A 21,402-nucleotide genomic window follows, 5' to 3' on the forward strand; every position below is an offset into this window, starting at 1 on the left:
TAGCTTTAATACCCATTCTGAAAATTTATCTTCAGAAATATTTGTAAAACTAATGCTTCATGAAGAACACAATTTGTTAAACGCTGCCTCACTTGTCAATGCAGAATGTTTACACGGCTATATCTGGAAGAAGCCATGTGTGCGACCGTCGGATGATCATGTGATCACACAGCGCCATCTACAGAAGACGTACACGAGTCATCTCCAGCATTTGTAGAAAACGACTGACACACACACAGTTCGAACAGAAATTATGGAGCTTTTAATTTATGTAAAAAATGCATTTCACCCACTGAAGCAGAACAACATCTACCACATAATTTTTTTTCTTGTGGAATACATCTCATTCGAGCCATCTCTTTCAGCTGTCTGAACAACATAAAATAATAACGGGCAACTGTCAACTGTAACACAAAGTTAACACAGCCAAGGACATACTGAAAACATAAAAGGGTCGAGGGAGGAAAGGAAATAGCATTAAAGAGTTTTAAGTGCAGTGTGGTCCGAATCAAAGCAGATTCTTCTCAGTCTCCCCCCCCATCTCTTTTCCTTCTTGGTTCTTGTCTAAGGAACCAGCTCAGGTGCCGTATATGCTCTCTACACATCTTCATGCAAGCTCTGATGAAATATTTCGGTGAAATACAAATAGGAAATATAATTCCCTTATTTCGTAAGTTATCTGTTAAAATATGAAGAAAAAAAAAAGCTCTTGAGGAAGTGAGAAACATCATTTGGATTTGTTTCAACAAAAGTAACACAAGTCCTCTATTAATAGTGTTTTCTTTGAGGAAGCAATTACATTCACTTCTATAAATGTACGAGTCCATACGTTTAAAAAGTAAAAAGCGAGAAAAACGTGTGAGATAAATGCCACTGAACTCACTTTAGCACTGTTTTCGTTGTTAAATACCTGTGCCGCGGAGAACATAAATACAGACAAATTATATCCTAAGATACACATGTACAACAAATTACTGCATATCTACTAAGGACTGGATTAGGTAGGTCGACATTGAGCGAGGCTAGCTGCCATGATAGAGGAAAAAGCTCCTCATTCTACTTTTGCTGAAGAGAATCGCGTTTAAAGAATAGGGAAAAACCTCATTGAGTTGTGGCTGTGTGCAGGTTCACAGCTTTACAACCAACCTCTTTTTCTTTTCTTTGTTTTTTTTTTGTTTGTTTGTTTGTTTGCTATTTGGCAAGTTCTTATGTGACCTCTTTAAATTGAACCCATTTGCTCAGTATAATTAACAACTTGCTGGATACGAAGGACATGTGCCTATAATTTAGATCTACTGCATGTACAATATAAATCCATCAAAAGTTATGCTACGGTTAAGGAAAACCATAGATGACCAGCCTATATGGTGGAATTACCTGCATACACAGGAATGTTCGAATGTTACCTGTTGCTTCCTGAAATTTAAAACGGACTCGCTATGTTAGGCTGCCGGCTATTCGTCCAGAGAACGCAAAAAATCCATATCGCAATCTCTTCACCTTCTAAGTTCTGCCCAGAGGTAGAAGAGATGGGGGCATGGACCTTCCTGCTAAGTTTTGATCTAAAGTACATTTCGTAGCTTTAAGTACACTATATCAATATATGTATGCATATGTCAGTGAGTACTTAAATATTTTTGCTAAAAAGGTCTCCTGTCACTTTCTCGCTGTCCACTTCTAGTTGTCCTCCTCACAACCTCAGCACGTCTTTCTTCGACTTTGCACATCCTGCACGTGTCTGTGCCATCTTTAAATCGTTCTACTCTCCTCCAATTTGCTTCTCACTTCCCAGTTTGGCACCTTAGACTGAACAAGAGATAACGTGGGTTTTACGGTGGGTGTGGTTTCAACTAAGAAGGGTCTGTGAGGATAAAGGAAAGTGACGTGGCAGCTCTAATCGGTGGTGTCCCTCTCTGCTGCGGCGGGAACGGCCCCCGTGTCCCCTCCGTCATCAGCCTTGAGCCGTTTGGGGTCAGGCTGCTCGGACTGGTCGCCGTTCTGCCTTTTGGTGGGCAAAGATGCTGACGCAGAGGCGTGAGTGGCCAGCATGTGGAGAGGACTGGCTACTGGGCACAGAGGAAAACAAAACAAGACATAAGACAAATTTTAAATGCTTTCAAATTTTTCTTTTTTTAAACAAAAAAGTAACAAGTGTCCAAATTACTCTGAGGTGTTGTCAATACTGTCACATGTTGAAGAGAAAAACAAATTTCACCCTATATTTCTAAAAACCATAGAGCTGCGGTAGTCAACTATGTAATTCATTAACTATTCTTGCTACTGGGTGTGTGTAATATGAATCCTTCCCCTGACTGCTCAAGCATATCATCAGACAACAGAAAAAGTTCAATTACTTGTCAGCGCTTGTAAAGATGAAACAAAGCGCTATTTTTTTCTGTAACGGTTAAGCCAAAGGGCCTTGTAAAGATAGAGCAGACAATCTGCGAAATCAGCCTACAATCTTGAATAAACGTGCACGATTTACATCATTTCAAACTTGCCCTGTTTTCAAATGTTAAAAGATGAATTTTACAATATAAGATGGATTAAAGTTTTTAGAAACATTATCCCACGGCTAAGTTTTGTGAGACTCGTCAGATGCGTCTTCGCCTGAATTCTGAAAACAGCCCAAATGACGACCAAAATCAAGTTTTTTCTGCTAATAATGCAGTTTGACATGTCTATTTAAAGAAAACAAATACACTTTACCAAAACAATGTGGAAATTTTTATATTTCATTTTTTTTTTGGAACCATTCCTAGGCTGTCTGCCTGCAATGATCGTGCTGGGTAATGAGCCAGTTTAACAAAGAGACAGTAGTAAAAACAATCAGTCTGCCTACAGATATCTGCTTTTCTCATGATTCGATCAAGATGTTATAGCTATGCGCCATAGCGAACCGATAATAAGCCTAATCAGTTCAGTTCGTTATCTGATACAGACAATGTCTGTGGGCTGTCACATCGTCATCAAAACAAAGATCGCTTACACACAAGGTACAGCCAGCAGTTTAAAAATGTTTAAATGGGCCAATAATAATGCATTAATAATAATAAATTTAGTCCAGAGAAGTGGTTGAATTAATCAGCGATTAGTTCTGCACTGCTGTAAAAGCAAACAGAGATCAGATGACGATGAGGTTCTTGAGATTTAAATGCCGCAAATGATTTTGACCTCACGCCACTTTTGGGGGTAAACAATAAATTAATTTAAAATGCTACAACTTGTGGTTGAGATATATGAAAAAAAGTTGGTTCAGGATATTTCAGAACCTACATATAAAACAGAAAATCTCACCATATCACCAAAATTGGGCCATGTGCAAGGTTTTCCCAGCCACCACACATTTGACCTGATACCAAAATCCTCACGTCTTTTGTAGTGCTTCATTCTCAGAAGATTCCTTTGCAGCATGTGTGGAAAAGAAACACTGCAGGTTCCTTACCAGTGTTTGTTGATCCTTGGATTGCAGCCACCACATGCGTGCCGTTTTGTGTGATGGCCTTAACAGGAAGCTGATGCTGTCCCAAAGGTGCCTGCTGCACTATAGTAACTGTCTGTATGGGAGTGGCTGCAGAAGTTTGAAGGACACGAGTAGCTGCACCTATAGAGGCAGTTGTGATGGCAGGCACAGGTTCTACTTTCACTGGGGGGGGAGGGATAATAATAAAGTGGAATGAATGGTATTGTACAACGCCAATTTACATCAAATGTGATGTCAAAATTCGAGTGCTGCTCACCTTTGACCTCTGGGTGATCCCCATTCTCCAGTGGTTCTGTTTTGCACACAACTTGGTCTTCTGGTGTGCGCGCATTGGCTGTAGCGAAGCCCGTAACGGCAGTCACTGAGACTGCAGGGATCTGGTGCACCACATGGAGTGTCTGCATGATGGGCTGCTGGGAGGTGGAGGTCGTGACTGGTGTAGCCACGGCGTAGCTCATCGGTTTGAGGCTCTGTGGGAGTTGCCGCTGGACGGTGATCAGCACGGGCTGACTGGAGACTGGAGAACCTGCGAGAGAAGCAGCATTAACTTGAGCTCTACGCCAGTGGTGGTTAAGAATAAACTACTGTACAGGCTTCATTTGGAACAAAACTGCATAATATCATCCAACCACAAAGTCATGCATTACATCAAACGCTTTTCAACACCTGACATAGGCCAGTCATGATAATTACTGTATCGACTTACTGTACGATATATGGACATGGCCTCGATCATTTTTGCTGACCTTGATACTGCCCACTGTGATTACCTGCATGTTTGTTTACCTAAGAATGAATGTGACCAACATTTTAGCCACTGACACTGCTGCTGTCCTCTTGCCTGCTCTAGGGCTGTCAAATAAAAATTCGAACTTTGAATATTTGTTGAATTTAAGATTAAAAACGCAAAAAACGTGCATTCGAATTTAAATTGTGTTGCAAGCGCTAGCACCGACTTGAATTAAAATATACTTTAAAAAAAAAAAGAAAAGAAGAAAAATAAAAGAGACACTAACAAGAGGTAACAGTTCTAGTGTTTCAAATAATCCAGTCATAGTCAATGTCGGAGATTGACCCGTTTAAGCTGCGTGAGCTGAAGAGTGAATGAACACCGGTAAACTGAAGCGCTTTAGTAGCGGGTTAATTAACTCATCCAAATGCATCCTATACGAGAACAAATCAACCATTTACACAACATAAAGCTAATATTACAATTTCCTTTTGCATAAAATGGACGCAAATGCACTTAAGTAACGCGCTAGGTAGAATCAGAATAATTCTCCACTTGAAGCGGTTTGTCACTACGTAACTGAACGTTAGTAAAAGAAGACGGCGGTGTTGTAATTTTATATCTTCAGTGAACAGAGGTGAGACCAATCAGACAGGGTTTACAAGAAAATACTCGTCTTATTGGCTGACGGCTCTCAATATGCCAAATGCTAGCTCACACAGTCAGCGTGAGGGGAAAAAGAATAGATGCCTTTTTTTTCCCCCTTTTTTACACCAGTATAGGGGTTGAAACGGAAACACCAACATCCTCTGATGCTGAGCAGGAAAACAAGGAGTGTACATGTCTATACGAGTTCCAGTTTACGTGAACATGATACGAGCGGAGCATAAGGAAAGATAATGTACTTTGCATGGCACTGTAGCAGCTAAACCCATACAGTGATAGGTTAGCTGTGCCTCCCCTTGGCTAGTGACACCAAACTAGTCTAGTTAGAAAAGTTTTATATTTTATCAGTCTGGAAGTCCTATAAAACAGTGACAACATCAGAGGCAAGTTTTATGATAAATCCAACTTATTCTGATCATGGACAACAAAACATAGGCTACTAGCTGAGCTGGAGAAAATGCATGGAGAAGGATCTGGGCTCAGACCCGGATGATTAACAGTCCAGCTAACGATCCTAGCAGTCTACCCAGTGCACAACATTGTATTACAGTACTGTACTCACTGTAATATTTCAGGAGATCAGGTTTTCACAACAAAAACATGTGAAAACGGGCTAAGATAATATTTAAATGTGTGAATATTTGGTCTAATTTTTGCATTTTCTCTTCAACTAAGATGCCGTTGAGTAATATTCGATGCCATTTTAGTCCGAGTAAAACTGACTAAAATATATTTAGTCGATATGTTACATTTCTCCCTAGGTGTGAATAAGTGTGTGATGTCATCATGTGAACACTGTACAGTGGACTTGCATCTCACTCGCAGTGTATTCCCAGCTCATGCCTAGTGTTCCCATGACTGGCTAATGACCACACTGACCCTGACCAGGATAGAGCAGTTAATGAAGATGAATGATTGTTTCTATTACCTTTCACTGTTTCCTTTATTTGACCATGCCTACCTTCCTGTCAGGAAGTTCTTTCTTGCTACATCTTTATACATGCCTTTATTGCTAGTCATTTTTACATGCGCGTTTAATAAACCGGCTCCTTATTTACCCAACATGTTCTTCCCAGAAAGCCTAGTCAAGATTAAAGTTAATAAAACCTTTCCAATTGGATTAGGAGAAACGTGTTGGCTTAAATCAGACACGCCAAAATACATTACAGCCAGAAAAATCTGATTAATCGGTTTGTAAATATTTAACCGCAGTGACTTCAGACAGGTGTTCTCTGGCAGCTACACGTATTCCAAAATCTTTCAAATGCATAAAAAAATCCCCTAAACAATTTCTACTCAGTGCTTCAGACTTACCTGATGTGTTCTGTGCAAAGCGAGCCTCTTGAATGACTGCTAGTTTGGGCTGAACTGCAGCAGCTGGAGCAGAGGCAGGGGAGGGCTCGGGGTCTGTGGGAACAGGAGAGCCTTCTCGCGACAAGCTGTCAGGAGTCTGTACGCCACTAGAGTGGGCTGACAGCGCCCCTGTGTGGTTAGGAGAGGCTGGAGCACTCCTGGAACAAACAAGGTTGGAACGTTTACAAAATGAAACACTTTCAAAATAAGAACTAAAACATCATTTATTTTAAGGCAAAGCGAGCTTCAGAGGCGTTTGGCTTTGAGTACCGGGAGGACTGCGGGCCGAGCGGGGTCCTGAAGCAAGGAACGCCACGAGGCCTTCTTTTACGGAAGGCCTGATCCATCAGCTTGCCCTCTGTGGAGGGGTCTATCCTCCAGAATGAACCTTTGCCAGGCTCTTCTTGGGATCTGGGCACTTTGATAAAGTAGCGGTTTAAGGACAGATTGTGGCGAATAGAATTCTGGGGGGTGGGGGGGAGGGAGAGAAAGCAAAACAGGAGATGATTAATTTGTGACCTTATGCTCTACACAAGAGGTTATACAAAAAAAAAAAATAATGATAAAATTCAAATTTTGAAAACATACTCGAAACAGAAATTTCACAAAAACTCAGTAAATACTAACCTGCCAGCCCTTGTCTGCAGTTCTGTAGTATGGGTAGTTTTTAGTGATGTGGGTGTATATTCCATTCAGAGTGAGCTGTTTATCTGGAGCCATGGTAATTGCTTGGACAATCAGTTGTGCATATGAGTAGGGCGGTTTAGAGTCATCCTGTTGTACACACAAAATGAGGGATGAATCATATTTACACTTCTCTCTCCACAGTAAATAAGTCACAAAGTCGTTTGCTCACGAAAGCATAACAATAAAGCAGCACAAATTTATCATTTGCAGTGTCTCAAGGTGCCTATACAACGTGCTGCTGCAGAAACACTGCATCCTAATGCACACCCTCACACCATGTGGTAAACTGCTTTCTAGTCTTCGATGAAACCAATGATGCAAGAGCAAATTTCATTATCATATTTTTCTATGAAAAAGGTAGAAATTGCATCAGAGCTCTGCAGAGCACGCTAACACTGTAGATCTGTTTATGAAGAAGTATCCCGCGAGTTACGGCAGTGCGAGAAATTTTAGAAAGAATGAAAATTAATTTAAGGCAAATGTTCATCTGAATCCATACGAGGTAAAACCAGATGATGTTTAAATCAGTATCAGTAAATGGCTAAAGCCCCGGGGAACCTAAATCAGTCTTTGTATTAGACCGGGGTTTAATCTTATCCAGAAAGGACCGGTGTGGGTGCAGGTTTCCATTCCAACCAAGCGGAAGCCATACCTGAATCTATTGAAAGCCAAGATCAACTGATTAAACAGGTGGAATCAGGTGTGCCTTCTGCTTGGGTGGAATGAAAACCTGCACCCACACCGGCCCTTTCCGGATAAGATTGCCCACCCCTGTATTACGCCAACATCAGTCTTGTTCATTCACATTATACGCAATAATAAGTATGAATAACTGGTGCCTTTACAATTCCTCCAATTCTCCCTTTCAGTGTAAACTAGGTAATGCTCATCTTGGGTATAGCTACCCATCCATCATTCGATAGGAGGCTCTTAATTCAATACATCTGTGAATGAAACAATACCTTCTACAGGCTGCATAAAAAAAAGCAGACCATTTGTTATAATATACTGCTTATATGAAAAGAGATTAACATTTAAACTTTTAATCAAGCCCACACAAGCTCCTCTAAACGTCCTCTTTATCTTGGATCAGGAATGGCTACAGGGGTTTCTCCTAAGCATACTGTTTCCATGAGCCACGCTAGTGTGCTGGCAAACTAGTGTACTACAGTGAGAAAAACAGCAATGGCTACAGTCAATGCTGAATGTTTAAGGTCTGGAGTATGGGACCATTTGGCACCCTGTCCAGGGTGTACCCCGCCTTGTACCCGATGCTCCCTGGGATAGGCTCCAGGTTTCCCTGTGACCCTGAAGGAAGGGTAAGCGGTATAGAAGATGGATGGACGGACGTATGGGAGCATTTTGGCAGCCTGATAAGTTACGACCCTCACGGGCAGTGATTGGCGAACCGGACCCTTACAGTCTGCAAATCCGCCAAATGTGTTATAAATATTAATACCTCAATCATACAGCTAATATGGCGTAAACACAAACTGCTCTCTGCTGCACTCAGGCAGCCTTTCCACGCTGATTCAGTCCAGGCTATAGAAATCACCGTGGCGACTGGGAGGTTCATATTAGGTATGTGCATATTAGAGAACACACGATTCAAAAAGACATCAAGTGCTAGAGAGAGCTACGTGACTGACCCAGAGTCACATCAGAGAACACCAACCAGGTTTAGATTTGTACTGCTTCTGTTTCTTTATATGATGCGAAGGGTCTGAATGCATCGCACCAACACGGTCATTTTCACTTATTGTACTTTAATAATGTTGAATGTTTTTAATCAGTTGAAAATGGCACATTCAGGCAAGGGCTTATATTCTGATGTACATGCACAAATGGAATGAATTAGTTTGACCCCAACTTAGAGTTGCACCATGCTGGGAGTGTGCTCATTACAAGGAAGTGTGAAGTTTGGAGTCAATGGTATTTAGTTTATCATCAATAAAAGAGTCAGGGAGTGAAGGAACTTTGACCGAATCACCTAATTTCTCAGGAAACCTTATGTATTATAAACTGTGTATTTTCACCTTCTCTATATTTATTACTGAAGCATGCAGATGTTATGCTCTGGATTAGCCAGTGACTATGTTTACATGGACAGCAGTAATCTAAGTATTGACCTTATTCTGAATAAGACAATATTGTGATTAAGGTGTTTACGAGTTGCTTTTAGAATATTCCTTTCATGTTCCCGGCTTACACGTTATAGAACATAGATCCATTAACGGCACACGTCATTACGTCCCCACGCCACGCCGTCCGATGTTTTTATTTTTAATTTTATGAAAGCTTCAAGTGCAGTTGAGCATGGTTGAGCACTGCCGTGTGTGTACGTGTCCTGTCACAAAATGGGGTGAAAACTCCCACACGACATTAATAGAGTGATTAAGGTGTGTACATGTCTGTAATGCACATCGATAACGTGACTAAAACAAGAATACTCAACACGTCTTAATTCGATTTGTGTTTACTTCGAGTATGACTTTAGTCGGATTAAGGTCATCAATAATCGCTGTTTACATGCTAGATTCTTAATCAGAGCATCGTCTTAATCTGGTTAATATCGGATTATTTTTGTCCATGTAAACGTACTGTGTGTGAGAGAGACATTATCCACAATGTGTGAGAGTCTAGTGACAAGAATTTACTACTGGTCATACTTAAATCACATATTTATCTTGACTTTAGGGTTGAGTTGTCATACCTTCGGACTGTCTCCTCCAGAGGCTTCTTTGTCATTTTCAGACTGCGAGTTGTCCCCTATGAGTTCGGCAGTGAGCCCACGCCCTACTCTGTAACTGGACAGTCCTGCTCCTCGAGGACTGGATGGACATGAGTTCGCAGCACTTGGGAAACACAAAAAGAAGAGCGTTGCTAGGATGAAATTAATAACCAAAACTCACACAGTGAGCTGGAACATGACTTGCATTTTGTTTCTATATTTTGAATCCAAATTATGTAGGAGTCACAACACATTTAGCACATTTTCTTCCCTTATCACCATGTAGAAGCTATGCTGTTCCTAGAAGAGATCTTCAACACTTGGTTGCAAGTAATTTTGTATTAATATTAGTATCCTGAATTGACTGATGGTACAGCAGTCATCATCTGTTCCAGTCTGTTTTCATGTGCTGAAGACTGAACCAGATAAACAAATATGCTGTCCTGGATTTCCGCCTGAAAGCCTTGCTAACCAAGACAACGCGTCACCTTCATGTTGCATGATCAAGCTTTGTACGACATGTTTTGAGGCAGATTGACGAGATTGGCAGACTTCAGAATTTCTCCTGCTCCTATCCACTCTATTTAGCGAGGCGATAATGATATGAATTAAAAGCATTAAATGGCATTTTCATGCTGTGTAATAAAGGGAGAAAAGGAATAACATTTTGCATGAATCCGTTTCACCGACGGCATGGTGAATAGAAGCGCTCGTCTAGATGTGAATATATTCAAACGTGTAAATCAGGAGAACACATTGTTATTTTGATTCAAGTGTAAAATGTCAAATTGTTCCCAAGCCAGGTATTTTGGAAGCGGTCTGGCTTGTGAAGCCACATTAAAAAAGGAACAAATTTGAAAATACACTTATCCAGGTTTTGCATCTTAAAGCACAGCTATTGTGGTTTTGTTTTAAAGGACTCGTACGATAGATTTACATGCAAATCAGTTTAATGCAGCATTTAGCTGCAGCATTACCTTTTTCCCCCTCAGTATCATAAACGACTCGTTCAATGATCCGTTCTAAAGGATTCGTTCTAATCTCCTCCTTTCAAGCATACTCTGCTCTGATTGGTCAGATGTCCCAGTCTGTTGTGATTGGTCTAACACTGCCAGCGTGTTTCAAAAAGTAACCGCCTACTACCATAACCAGTTTCAGCGCCGTCTGTTTGCGAGCAGCCGATGAAGACTAGAGGCGGGTTTTTGTTACAAACCTACGTAGGTTAGTACAAGAAGTAAGGCTGGAATTACTAACGACTCGTTTCAGCTGTTCAGAATCACTTCCTTCTTTTTGGGATTCAATAAGTCCGTTCGTCCTGCGCTTTGATGTTTTTACATTCACAAACAGCTCTAAAACACACTACATGAAAGGTAATATCTGAAAAAAAATAATAGGTGCATTTTAATATACAGTATACCAGAGGGATGGTTCTTCATACAACAACCATTGCTAGCTTTTAATTTGGAATTGCGGTAAATTGTGCAAGGCTAACCTAAAATAAGGAATAGCATAAGGAAAGATAATGTACTTTGCATGGACCTGTAGCAGCTAAACTCATACAATGATAGCTTAGCTGTGCCTCCCCATGGCTAGCGACACCAAATTAGCCTTGCCGAGGCAAGTGTTAAGATAAATCCAACTTTTTCTGATCATGTCTTACATTGGCATGCGCTAAAACTACTGAAAGAACTAGGAGTTTCATTTTGTAATGTATTTTTGTAGATTTGATAGGTTTTGAAATTAACTGAAAGTAACCTAATTAGTAATCTCATTACTTTTTACATGCAGTAATCAGTAATGGATTCCCTTTTTGTTTGAGCAATGTACCCAAACATGATCTTTAGTGTGTTGCTTGGCAACGACTCTACTAAAAGTTGCTGAAGATCTACGTTGATTAGCAGAAGAATGATTATTTATCATCAATATATTATGGCATTTTTTTGTTGCTGTGTGTTTACTTTAGGTATATGTAGTAAACATTTTATAAAAGCAATAAGCCCAGCGAAGACTTTGTTTACAGTGAGTTTAGAACAGCTAAGGGCGTTTTTAACAACACCCCTTATCTGTTCCAAAATCACTAAACCACGGCCTCGCAGGGCTTATTGCTTTATTAAAAATGCTTTTAATTTGTCATAGCCTCAGTCAATATAATATTGAAAATAACTGTATTACTCTTGTTTACAAATTACTTTTCCTAATCACATTTCATATTCGGTCAATTCCAGCACATTTAGCACGTTTAGTCCTTCATATGCTTCCTATTTTCTCATGCAACATTTGCAAATTTTGATATCGGGGGAGTTGGGTCACAGAAAGCACCTCACTTGTTATTGTCTAGAATAGTACCACCATATTAAAGTCATATTAAATATCAGTGAAACTATAGCTGGGCCAGGGTATTTTAGGAAGGTCATTTAACCAAACTTCTTTCTCAAGCAGAACATACACACACACAGAGGAAAGACTATGGAAGAATAAACCTCAATATCATACAGCCGCACTTCTGTGTCTACGTGAAGTCTAATGCTTTATTAATGCTGTGGGACAACTAGCAATGGGCTCTACTTCACGCTGATAGTCGTTCACGTAACATCGGTAATGCGGCCAATTGGAATAGGTAAAGAAGCTAAAGCATGTCCATAACTACAGTACTGTAGTGCATCATTAATAGCTTAGCAATTCGAGAGCAGTAATCAAAGAACCTCTTTAAAATTACCTACGACCACATTGTTTGCAGAGCCATAGCTTGAGCTGGAATAGATTCAGCCGTCCCCAATGACACAGACAGTATCAATCAGTATTTAACACCAACGTAATGCTATTATTCTTCATTTAGCGGTGACTCAAACGTGGCCAAAAGGTATGCAAACAGGTACGAAGCCTAAAGAGAGTCAGAAGTTCTTTTATGGTAAAAACCACACTTGAATTTATACTGGAGAGAGCCGTCAGACATGGTACATAAATCAACAGCACAAAGAAGAGAACACACTCAAAAATCTATCAAATACATTACATTTCATTATTTATGAAAACCTCAAAACAAGTCTACCGAGACTTGCGCTTAAACAGTGAAGACACTACAATAAAAAGTAAGTAAACTACCGGGCTTCAAAGGGCATTTCGTAAGTGACTTCAGATAAAACAGGTGTGCTGCGTACCAATTCACCTACTATCCGTCCAAAACAGTACACGAGAGTAGCATTATCGTGCCCCAAATAGTACTATGTTGAAACGAGTGTCCCAAAAGGTACCCGGATGGTCAACTATTTCTGGTAGATTTTCAAAGTGTGGATCCGTGGACACTTTCAGCTGATATCACCCGCCGCCACTTTCTGACTGTTTGCTTTGTGACGCATTTTAGAGGTGTAAAAGAAACGATGAACAATAAAATCAAGGTCATTTCAATTATATAGTACAAATTATATAAAGGAATAATGAATGAAGAAAAGCTGCAATGCAGTGTTTGTTTACTGTGACTGTAACTAGCCAACGACATGCTCTGTTGCATGATGTGAAGTATGTCCCAGTACTTCCATACTCTTTTGCTACACACTCAAAAGTATGTACTTTTTCATCACAAAGAGTATATACTTTTAGTGCATAACAAAAGTAGGCGATTTGAGACAAATCTAAAGATTTCTTCATTTCAACTTCCATTTTGTCGATTGTAATAGGGGAGTTATTACTTATTGCAAAAAAAAAAAACACAAAACAAAACAAAAAACAATAACTATCTGTACAGATTGTCTCAGATTTACAACTATATGATCGGTCTATCGCCACTTGGCCAGGCTGTGGATCACGTTCCTAGAATTTGATTAGTTACGGAGGTAACCAGTCCGACTACTGTCACACAATCAGCATCAAATTTTTCTTAAAAACTGATAAACAATTGTCGTCATATAGTGCTGGGCAATCATGGGTGCAAAAACAGAATAGGGCTGAGCACACAACCTTGGGGAGATACTGTACTTAAAACAAGTCCATGAGAAAGCTTATTGGCAATTTTCACCCTTTGAGGCTTGCTCACTAATAAGCATTGGGGGAATGACTGTATTAAAAGCAAAGCTGCAATCTAATAAACTGCACCTTCTACTGATCTATTTTCCCTATAAGCAAACTGCAAGAGTGAGGCGGATGGAATTTGATGCAATCCAACACCAGTCCTTCCAAACATTTCAGCAGTACAGAAATATACGACTCTGCTATACGACTGGCGTTTTCTTGGGTAAGAAAACGGATACGTCCTAAATGTTCTCGGCACATAGTGGTGTATAAAATGATGTATTATAAATGTCCGTAGGAACAGCGGTGAGCTGTTCTGTGAGAAATTATGACTAGTTGGACGGCTTCCCAGCTATCGTCCTGGAAAGAGCCTTCTGCCCTTCAAGCTCCTAGAACACTAGATTGGTTAATTTGCTGAAATCAGTGAAAGTAAAACAGCAGGATTTAGTATTCATAAAATCGTGATTAGAATTTTCCACATATGTTGACCTTGATAAAGCACTCTACACCAGGCATGCTCTCTAGATTAGAAAGTGATCATGCGAACTCTAAGCTTAGTTCGTATGTCCAAGTTAAGCCAAACGTTTGATTATGATATTGCTTGAATGTTTTCTGCAGAATGCATGCATCTATATTATCTATCTATCTCTCTCTCTCTCTCTCTCTCTCTCTCTCTCTCTACGAGGACAACATCAGATCTGTTTTTGGGTTTTATTAGATCTAGCCCTCTGAGTGTACACTGAAAAGAAAAATTGATTTAAACGCTTTCTTAATATTATTAGAGCAACAGGCCAGGAAATTATTTCCTCTTGTTGGATGTTTAGCACGCTGAAAATACTTTGAGAATGCTGATTAAAATTTTTTTTTTTTAAATTTAAATCGCAGACTATAATCGAAATCGAATCTGCATGAGAATTTTCATGTTTAAAGTACAAGATCAGGGTGTTATTGATGCTACTGAAGAGTCAGTATGAGGGTGAATAGAAGCAGATGTTAAAAACACTACAGTGTCTATGTGAGTTTCCTCCCACATAGCCAGTAGGTGAACAGGCTACACCAAGTTCTCCATAGGGGTAAATGAGTGTGTGCGTGGTGCCCTGTGATGGACTGGCATCCCATCCAGGGTGTGTCCCTGCCTCCCAGTGTTCCTGGGATAGGCTCCAGATCACCGCAACCCTGACCAGGATAGCGTGGTTACTGAAGATGAATGACCGATATAACCACTTCCAGTGCTTTCTGTACAAACTATATGAAGTATTACACTGCATAATTAACCACTAATTAGTAATCCCACACTTTTTTTTTAAAATTCCATTTCTAAAACCTTCGATGAAAAAACAATTGCAAGGGAATCATTTCAGTACCGAATTCAGAAGTATTTTCCAAGCCTGTCCAGTTAGTAGTATGAAACAGAGGTAGTTATAATTAAAAAAATGATAGTGTCCTGACATTTTGAATGGGTTTGAAGACATTTCTGAAAATATCCGAGATGCTGTCTTACAGTGACATTGACTGATGAGAGTCTAGAATCATCTACATGCAGTCAGATAGCATCCTAATCAACAGCCACTCACTGGGCAAAGACAAGTGATTGCACTAGTGGGCATTGACCATCGCTGTCCATCCAGAATACTCTGAACCAATCTTACGCCTGGAGAGGTTTAGACATGCCCTTATCATCATCATCATCGTCATCGTCATCATCATCATCATCATCATATAAGCAGTGAGGAGATTAGGAAATGAATAATAATTGCATGAATAGTTCAAATGGGAAATGTTAAAAGATAGGGATGTCATGAGAACCGATACTTCGGTACCAACATTCCTAAAACGTGATGGTACTTGTTTTTCTGCAACACCATAGGTAATGAAGGTACCAAGGTTGCAATTCTTCCGGAACTGAAGGGGGCAGCAAATACGCATAAGTGTTTTAGTCAGTCCACAAGTGGTAAAGAAGAACGCCTAGAAGCACACGGAAAAAACTACAGAAAATGGCGAAGTTTAGCTCCGCCCTGACTCGTTGAGAGAAAAGGTGGTAAGAGTCAAATATAGAAATACTTCGCATTTGAGGCGAATGACAAACATATAATTGATGCTCTGAAGCCGGTGTGCAACCGATGGTATCGTTCATTTCAGACAAAGCGAGGAAACACCTGGAATTTGGCGAAGCACCTGAAACACAGTCCTACATTATGTTTGTTTGAGGCAGCTGTATTGTTGCCGTGAAACCAGCTAACGTTATGCTCCATGTAATATTTGCGATTGCCAGTTATTTGTTAACGACGCTAACGCATTGTAATGTTATACACTACCTCCTAATGGTCCACCATGCATCGCCATTCAGCCCATCAGCAAAATGTAGCCTATTGTCACTAATAACTATTCAAATGTTCATGCTTTTAATAAATCTTTCTAGCCTGCCACCATATCAGTGAATTTAACTAATGCTTACATTCAGAGTATAAGGGATGTGTGTGTGCGCGTGTGCTTAGGAGTGCACCTTAGCACTTGTGTTTTATTACTCATTGTCAGACAGTGTTTGATAAGTAAAATATCCCTCTCGCTCTCTCTTTTTGCCAGTATTAGCCAGAGGGGGGATGTCCTCCATGAGTTTTTGATTTTATTTTAACCACACCGTGGTATCGACTTTGGTATCGAGTACTTTTGGTGGTATCGGTACCGACTACTAGATTTTTGGTATCATGACATCCCTAGTTAAAGAAGTAAAAATGTGCTGGAAGATAAGGGATAGGGAGAAGCGAGAAGGTGAAAAAAAAAAATGGGACAGCAAAAAAACTAAACAAAAGGAGTAATATTATAAGAAGTCAATTAGTGTGTCCATTTGAGATATAGAGTTTGACTTGCTCTATAATCCATATTTGTATTTTCCTATATTTTGTATCAGTAGATCTAATTATTATTGATCATTTCTTTTTAGAAATTCCATTTCATCAGCTTGCGCTTCACTATAAGAGCTATTTATGAAGACTGGTGGAAGCTTGGATGCTATTCAGCAATTTCAAGTGAACTAAAGTGATACACACAGTGTGGGAGCCAACCGTAATGATATGCTGCTGCTGCTGTCTAAAACTTAACAACTGTTTCATTTGTTAGTTTATTTAAAGTTGTTTTTGGATTCCAACATGTATAAAAAAATAATAATACAAAAAAAAAAAAATTGTATTCAGATCACATATGGAATTCTATGATAAATGTCATTTGTGATAAAAGGGAAGGACATAACATTTAGAACGGCAACATGAACTTAAAGCCCATCCATCACTATTTTAAGAAATTTGACATGCCTCTAAGCTTTGCTGCTCTGACATGTAGTTTTTGCCTCGTTTTGCCAACCATACAACACATTATCAGTTTTCACACACCCAGCTCCAAGAAATAAATAAATACATCAAATACACGTCAGTATGCAATTATTGTCTCAGAACATGGTGTGAATGTGTACCATCACATGCCTTATCTTACACATTTACTGCTTTCTTCTAACTTGTGTTCTAATGTTTGTTTGCGAAATATGACTTTTTTTTTTTTTAAATATATATTTGGCTGATTTATTTAGGGATTTATTCACAGCTTTAATGAAACCAGTTAGGGCTTAAAATAAAGCCTCCCATCTTGTGGAGGCTCTGTGACTTCACATGAACGTTCCTCCCTAATAAGAAACAGCTGCAAAGCCAACTGTCTAAATACTGGGACGATTGCGCGAAACACACTTGAAATACGTTCCTGTTTACATCACCAACTCAACCTCGAGAACACCCTCACAAGCCGTGTCCAGGCTTCTGAATAAGGAAAAGGTCCTAGTGAAAGAAGCTCTTATCCATGACTGTTCTCACTCCCAAAAACATACTCGGTGATGATTTCCCTCAAAATGCATCCTATTCTAACAGAGGTTCGAACATTGCTACCAAGAAAATCCTAGCTGTTAGATGCACGTGGGGGCATGAGCATGTCTGTGAACAAGGAGGTTCATTTTCTTTCTTTCTTCTTTTTTTTTTTTTTTTTTTTTTTTTTTTTTTTTAAGATGTGTGCAACAGTAAAAACACAGTGAAGCAATAGTCCATTGTCTGCTACTTAATAATAAGAAGCTCCTCCATTTTTACCAAAAGAACCCACAGTTCCATCTACTTTGTTTCTACAGGCTCACAAGACCAAGGCTCATGATTTCATGAGTCAAAGTTCACCTAGATTAAAAAAAAAAAAAAAAAAGCCATGAAATAAAAGTAACTGCTACCAGAACAGCAAACAAGTCTCAAACAAGAGTTTTGTGTGACTGTCGCGGCCAAAAATGCTTTTTTTTTGCTGCGGGATTTTTCAAAATTTGTCATTTCTGCTGAAAACTATTTAAATTGGTGAAGCTACAATTGCATGAAATTATCTTTTGCCGTGATGTTTGTTTGTAAATTACAGATTTAGCTGTACACATGCTTGACACACGTGAATGGAAGAGGTCTTTGGCTGAACAGGTGTTGTGAGGATGTCACATGACGCATCTTGGCTCAAATCTGCGATAATTTTTTCAAATTGCAAGCTCCTCCGAATATTAAGGAATTTGCAAAATTGCGAAATCCTAGAGGGACTGGCAAACGGGCATCTTTCACAACTACGATCCTCTCCCGTTCAGTGAATGAGCTTTTCTACCAGATGAATTTTATCCATGTTTGGGTCTTACTGCGGATTTATCCAAAAACAAAAGGCAGAAAAGCATCATTTTCAGGTGTTTCCAAAATCACTGTAGCTAGGGGTCCAAAAATCATAAATGCTACAGCGTTTGTTTACACGTTTGCCACTGGTCACGTAAGCTTTAACCTAATAAAATCAACCCATGGGTAAGCAATCGTTTAACAGCAACGCTCAGAATCACACAGGTATCTTAGTGTCCAAAAATGTACAAACACATCCAGAATTCTATTTGCTCATCAAAACACACATTAAAAAAAGCAAAACGGTTAAATTAGTAGACACATTCTGTTAACTTGCTAGAAGGCTGCAGACAGGTTTGAAGTCTTTCTCTCTGATCAGAATAATTCAACCAACAAACCTTTCGGGGCATCAACAGCTCTTGCAAAAAAACACAATAACATACAAAATACCGGGAGTTTATCCAGCGCGCTGCGTGTCATTCTTCCTTATGAGCACCAATGCACATGAATAGCTGTTGAATATGAATATGAATATGAAGATGACGGTGTACCTGATTGTCCCTGTGGGAGAGGGAAGAGGACTCATCAGGTGGGCAATGTTGTCTGGAATGTTGATGGTCAGGGGCGAGATCTGAGGCTGGACGGCTTTCACGGGGGACTCTGGGGTGTTCCTCTTATCCTTCTTGTTGCTGGCCAGGGCGGTGAATGTGATCTTGATGTTTGTGCTGGGGAAGCGAAATGTGCACCTTTAAAAGAAAGAGGACAACATTCACGGGACATTTAGACATGGTCTCTTAAGATACTTGCAACAAACAGCCTATTTTGCACCTACACAAATCAAAACCCTTAATCTAAAATAAAAATAAATTAAGCTTAACCTTTTGTATTAGCAAGACTCAAGGTAGCAGACGTACACAAGGCACAGGCCCAATTACCAGGCAGTAACAGAACCCACAAGCATCTGTAGTTTATATATGGGTACCAGCCTGACCAGCTTACATAAGGCATACTCCTTTTTATTTTTATTATTAACACAGATATATTTGAAGCACTGCTAAACTTTAAAAGACCAAGCTGAGACTGGCGTGAACCTGAGGACATTTAATCTGCTTTGTGCAATTCATAAAACAAACAAACAAACAAACGAATAAATAAATATCTGGACTGAGTAACATTTTATTAATAGTTATACTCTTGTGACTCACAACCTGCAACAAGGCTTTACACAACTATCATTTCAAATCATATAAACGATGAAATCTTTCAATTATGCAAATCCTGTGGCTTCCCAAAAAACTTTAAACCAGGACCAACTTTCGAAGGTTGAAATAAAAAGCACCATGTGAATGGATTTGTGAAAAGCCTGATCTCAGCTCAAAACCAAAAGAATAAAACAAACAAACTCAGCTCTTTATTCTTACAAGTCACAATTTTAAAGCAGTGTAACCAGCAATGCTTTGATAATATGGATACACAAAGTCCTGCTGTTGAATCAGGGTCACAAGCATTAATCACAAACCCCCTTTTCCAGCACAATTACACACAAAACAAAAGGAGTTAAGTTTTAATAATAATAGCACTGCATTTACTCATATAATCATATAATGTGAAGGAATCAGGGATTGAATCACAGCGCACAGATGAGGAGCTGAAAGGGTTAAAAGGACAGGATGTTGCCCTGTAGCTAATCACTTTGAGTCGTTCTAGTTTAAATACCTGATTAGCTACACTATGTATATCGCTAAAAAAAAAAGTCTGTCTTGAAATATGTATACTGTACTGAGGGATGTGTGCTGTAGAAATTTGGTGTGAAGGAGAGCTAATGAAGGGGGCAAGTGAGCGTTAGCCGACATGCTAAGTAACGCTGTGCGGCTTAGCAGGAAACATGAGAGATGTGTGTTGGTCCAAACAGACACGTGCTGCCGCGCAAAACAAAACAAAAACCCGCGGGTCAACCGCGTTAAATGCGTTTAGCCGTGCAATTCGGTTGATTTGAATCTATTGCAGTGATGCACTTTGGTGGTCTTACACTCGGGGAAGCTGGAGAGGAGGAGCCCCGCGTCTCTGAAATACCCCGTCCACGAACACCCCGTTTTTGCCGAGGCACCGCAGGTAGAAGTCTCCGCCGCCGGCGCCGTCCTCACCCGCCGTGAAGATCTCGAGGTGCCTACGGGAGATGAAGCTCGAGTGGCCCATGCTCACGTCCACCGAGCCCTGCGACGAGTTGCGGCCGATGGTCACCGAGCGCTTCTTCATCAGGTACTCAAATTCTCGGCCCTCAAGCCGGGCCACTGCCGACCCCGACGTCCCCGCCATCTTTTTTTTCTTGGCAATAAGTCTTTTGACGTTGATTTAAAATGACGAGGCTTTTCACTGGGGTGGTCTTGTTGACTTTTGTGATGGGTGTACAAATTTGGAAAAAATTTGGCTTGGGGGCAATCAAATCGGAGGATGGATATAAAACCGGAGGAGCGTGCCAGTGCGGGGACAGCGGCTCCAACCCACCGCCGCAACAGAGAGAAAGAGGACAGGATAAAACGGAACCAAACAAACAATGAGGGCTGGGCTAACAGTGACCGACAGCGCGGCGGGCCAATCAGGTTCTAGATGATGTAGGCGACACGGGTTTTCATCGGTTAGAGCCAGAACAGTGTGAGTGTGTGTAATGTGTGGAGTTTGGTTGCACCACGAGCCTGACACGCATGTTAATAGTGTGCTGGAGGAGACGGATTGGTGAGAATCAGCTTCAATATATTGAGAAGCCGTTCACTTTCATCAAATAAATCTGGACTAAACGACGACCAGGGTATAATGATGCGGGTATTAAACAATAATAATAATAATGTCACACATTGTGAAGAGATTCTTGTCATGATTGCTCAAATACATTACTAACGTTCATTCTGATCCTTGAGCTGCAGTTTCACGTGTATTATAAAACAATGTTACTGATTTTACTGAGAATGAACTAAATGACATACATTGTCACCCGAAGAGAATATTTTTATACTAAAAGCATCTTTTGTTTCGTTTTCATCATTGTACAAAATCTCATGTTCACAATTATAACATGTCAGACACA

At 40.0% G+C, this 21,402-nt stretch overlaps 1 protein-coding gene across 2 annotated transcripts; it reads right to left on the reverse strand.

The window, feature by feature from the left end:
- Positions 1–239: 239 nt before the first annotated feature.
- On the reverse strand, positions 240–20,859 carry foxk2a (forkhead box K2a). 2 transcript variants are annotated; one of them, XM_017483681.3, is made up of 9 exons: positions 20,350–20,859; positions 18,872–19,066; positions 9,634–9,775; positions 6,861–7,007; positions 6,504–6,697; positions 6,195–6,391; positions 3,741–4,010; positions 3,446–3,646; positions 240–2,063 (listed from the first exon to the last, which is right to left on the reverse strand). In XM_017483681.3, exons 1-9 carry the CDS (start codon positions 20,634–20,636, stop codon positions 1,894–1,896), a joined length of 1,803 nt encoding a protein of 600 aa, XP_017339170.1. In that variant the 5' UTR covers positions 20,637–20,859; the 3' UTR covers positions 240–1,893. The 2 variants fall into 2 exon arrangements, with proteins under 2 accessions (XP_017339170.1, XP_017339169.1); XM_017483680.3 differs by having other exon boundaries at positions 240–2,066.
- Positions 20,860–21,402: the final 543 nt, after the last annotated feature.

The sequence above is a fragment of the Ictalurus punctatus genome, chromosome 13, assembly GCF_001660625.3.
Source record: "Ictalurus punctatus breed USDA103 chromosome 13, Coco_2.0, whole genome shotgun sequence".
NCBI lineage: Eukaryota > Metazoa > Chordata > Actinopteri > Siluriformes > Ictaluridae > Ictalurus > Ictalurus punctatus.

Coding starts and splice junctions, on each gene's coding strand:
- foxk2a (XM_017483680.3), bottom strand. CDS start 20,636: ATGGCGGGGACGTCGGGGTCGGCAGTGGCCCGGCTTGAGGGCCGAGAA. Junction 19,067..20,349: donor CCTCTCCAGCTTCCCCGAGT/GTAAGACCACCA, acceptor TTTCTTTTAAAG/GTGCACATTTCGCTTCCCCA. Junction 9,776..18,871: donor TCTCCCACAGGGACAATCAG/GTACACCGTCAT, acceptor GTGTTTCCCAAG/TGCTGCGAACTCATGTCCAT.